Source organism: Vigna unguiculata, chromosome 7 (genome assembly GCF_004118075.2).
Source record: "Vigna unguiculata cultivar IT97K-499-35 chromosome 7, ASM411807v1, whole genome shotgun sequence".
In the NCBI taxonomy this organism is placed as follows: domain Eukaryota; kingdom Viridiplantae; phylum Streptophyta; class Magnoliopsida; order Fabales; family Fabaceae; genus Vigna; species Vigna unguiculata.
This window is the reverse complement of record NC_040285.1, coordinates 4,224,056-4,227,740: the sequence shown is the minus strand read 5'-3', so window position 1 is coordinate 4,227,740 and position 3,685 is coordinate 4,224,056. Positions and strand designations below refer to the sequence as shown.

Sequence of the window (3,685 nt, the reverse complement as noted above, 5' to 3'; positions counted from 1 at the left end):
GAATAAATATTGAGACCGAATTAAATACAACATACTGTCACTTAACAAAAATACTCTCCCATGATGTTGACAATAACACATGAAATTGATGCTGACATTACAAACCTAACATGTAGAAAAAACCAAAAATAAAAATAAAAATATGATGAATTGACATATGATATTTACTGTGACCACATAAATGTCATTTATACAAATTTAACGAAAATATTAAATTAAATCATCTAGCATGCAACTTTATTGAAAAGAAAAGAAAAGAAAATCGAAATAAAAACAAATGAAATTAGTAATCAAACCTTTATTAATCAAGATCTACTTTATATATATATATATATATATATATATATATATATATATATATATATATATATATATATATATATATATATATATATATATATATATATTATGCTAATGATAAAGTATCTATGAATTCCTTGGCAAAGATATCTAGCCTTGATTTGCAGCATGTTGTTGTGCAATCTTGTTCTGAGTGAGACCAATTTCAGCTTCAGCAGTTCCATGTTCTTCTCTGAACTTCTTGTATATGTCACCTTTATAAAACTCTCTAGTCCTTAACACCAAGATGAGAGACACAAGTGCCCCAAACAGGCTCACTGCAGTGATTATAATGAAAGCCATTTTGTAACACTCACTTCCATTGCAATTCAACTCCTCCCCAGGTTTTCTCTTCATTCCTAATGCTTCCATTTGCCTTCTGGCCTCCTTGTCATACAAATACCCTGCAACCCTCACACTGAACAGGTATGATCCAATTGGACTTGCCACTGACCCAACATTATACAGAGTTGAGTAAAATTTCAGACCAAAAAGTTCTGATATGATGGAAAATAGCAATGGCCAGTTTGCCCCAAAGCAGAATCCAATGATAATTGAGGCTGCATAGAGACCATTTGGCACATTGAAAGCAATCAGAAGGTGGCCAACACAAGGCATCACAAGAATTGATGTGAACAAAATAGGCCTAGGAACTTTAAATTTGGCTATGATCATTTCTGAGATCACACCCTGCACAATTTTCCCCATATAGATCCAAATAGCCATAAGGGACACAAATGTTGTAACACTATGTGATGAATATCCTAAGGATGTACCAATTTGGCTCAAGTTGTTTACCACAGTGAGTGTACCACCAAGTCCACAAATTGTTGCTAGGAAAAGAATCACCATGTCAAGGCTAAAAATGGCTTGAAGTATTGTATAGTCTTCACCTCTACTTGGTGGACTGAACATGTTTTTCCAGCAGGAAACTTGCTTTGGTGCATCCTCTGCAGAACTCTCTAGATTTGGCATCTCTGTTGCTATATTCAAAGGCTTAGGAGGGTTTTTTTCACTGTCTCTGTGTTCTTGTTTCCTCTTCCATATCTTTTGTTCTTCAAACATGACAACAACAAGTGGAAAAATGAGCAACACAAGCATGAGTATAGTAGTGACATAGTACTCAGTCTTGGTAAAGTTGAAAGTTTTTTGCAGTATGATCAGTACCATGAGGAAACCTGCAAGAACTAAAGTGGTGTAGAGGAAATTATAGAAAACCTTGGAATCATTTGGCTGCTGAACTCCCTTGTGGTGTCTGATAACTGGCAAGAAAAGAAAAGTTACAGCAGTTGGTAGCCATGCCATGAGCAAAATCAGAGATTTGGAGTCATTTCCATAGAAGGCATAGTATATCTGAGTGATGATTGCTGCACTCAAACCAAGGTAGCCACTCAGAAGGCCAATGACAATGCCCCTTGTGCCTGGGAAGTTCTTCACACTGGTCACAATGACTCCAGTGTTAGTGGAACAGTGAGAATTTGCTCCAATGAAGATGTACAAACACATTTTCCACACCTGGGGCCTGGGGATTTTTCTGGTCACTGCAAGCCAAATTGTGAAATAGCCAAAAAAGTTGAGAACCCCACCAATTGTTAACACCACCCAAGGGGGTGTTACCTCATTGATTAGGCCTGAAATGATGCCTATGTTGGACCCTAAATCCTTGAAGAAACTTAACAGATTGAGGGTGGATTGATCATACCCTAAAACTGATTTGATTTCCCTTGAGTATAGACTGAACATGTAGCTTGCTCCTGATACAGACATGATCATGAATGAGGAAAAAGCCATGAACCAACGCCCTGTAAGGACTTGCAGAGTGAAGCCTTTGGTGTTATTGTTCACAGAACTTCCACCATTTTCTCCACCACTCTGTTTGGAAGATTCCATCTTCTTCTTCTTCTTCACTCTTAGTTTTCAGCACCACTTTCTGAATGAGCTGAAAACTGAATACTGAAAGTGAGTGGAGCAAAGAATTTGGAAAATGGTGATGAATTTATACAGAGTTTGAAGCTGTAATTTTCCAAATGGTTTGTTGAAGAAAAATTCTGAGGCTAAAAAGTCCACCGTCACCGAAAAAAATGTTCACGTTATACTCCAAAACTGTGCCATCTACCAACGTGTATCTTCTTTCTTCCTCACTCAAATAGTAGGGTCAAGCTGAAAATTTTGTGGTGTTACAATGTTATCAGTATCAGTCCCATATCATAGATTTGTTTAAAAGGCAAAGATAAATAAATAAAAGCACACTTCATGCTTTTTACCTGTGCAATTTCAGTGTCTTAACCGTCAAAAATTGTTCAACTTTATCCGTGTTTATCATTTATCGAATTTATATTTGGACAATAATTTTTGGTGTCTTTGTTATTGTCTATCAAAGTTATAATAAATTAATTTAATCATGACTCATAGTCATCTGAATGTTTATTTTGATAATTTACACTGATTTTTGTTATTATTTTATTGTAATGATTCTCATGCTAAGAAATGACTCATAGTCATCTGAATTTTTATTTTAATAATTCACCGATTATATATATATATATATATATATATATATATATATATATATATATATATATATAAATATTATTATACACACATTACACAATACAACACCTATTTCGTAATTGGTGTCACTTTTCACACTGCACCAACACAGATTACATAACTAGTGTTACACACACATAATTGTACCGGTTATGTAACCAGTGCACAACCCCTCATGTGCACTCACACATAGTCCATCACCAAGAGTGGTTCACTTCCCTCACACTAGTACATGTCATTACATAACACTGCCACCACTGGTTCACTCCACCCACATCAGTGCATCACCACTCACCTTCGAATAATGAGAGACAAATATGAGAATATCCACTCCAAATCCTTCAAGAACATTCACAATCACACAGGTGCACAACAACCCATTTAATGACAAAGTTAACATGTTTGGTAAAAATAACTCAACTATAGAATTAATTTGGTAAAATTAACTATAACACTCTCAAATTGTTATATATATATATATATATATATATATATATATATATATATATATATATGAAAATAGAATATGGTAGGGATCCTCAAATTAGCTTTTGTAAATCGATCCACATATGCACAAAAGAATAATAGTCTATACAAATATATACAAACAATGTCATCCACACAAAGAAATACCATTTTGTAAGAGACTTGTAGTTGTTGACTTCTTAGACCTACTTTAATGAACATAATAATTGACACTTTTATAGAATAATAATTGGACACAATGAGGTACTTTTGATGTTAGGCAGTTTTAACAATAACTGGCCATTTAGAAAAAAAATTCACGAATTAAATA

At 34.2% G+C, this 3,685-nt stretch overlaps 1 protein-coding gene across 1 annotated transcript; it reads right to left on the bottom strand.

Annotated features, from left to right (window-relative positions):
- Positions 1–415: 415 nt before the first annotated feature.
- LOC114190836 (protein NUCLEAR FUSION DEFECTIVE 4-like) lies at positions 416–2,450 on the bottom strand. Its single transcript, XM_028079884.1, has one exon. The coding sequence runs from the start codon at positions 2,227–2,229 to the stop codon at positions 451–453; it is 1,779 nt and encodes a 592-aa protein (XP_027935685.1). The 5' UTR covers positions 2,230–2,450; the 3' UTR covers positions 416–450.
- Between the last annotated feature and the right edge of the window lie 1,235 nt (positions 2,451–3,685).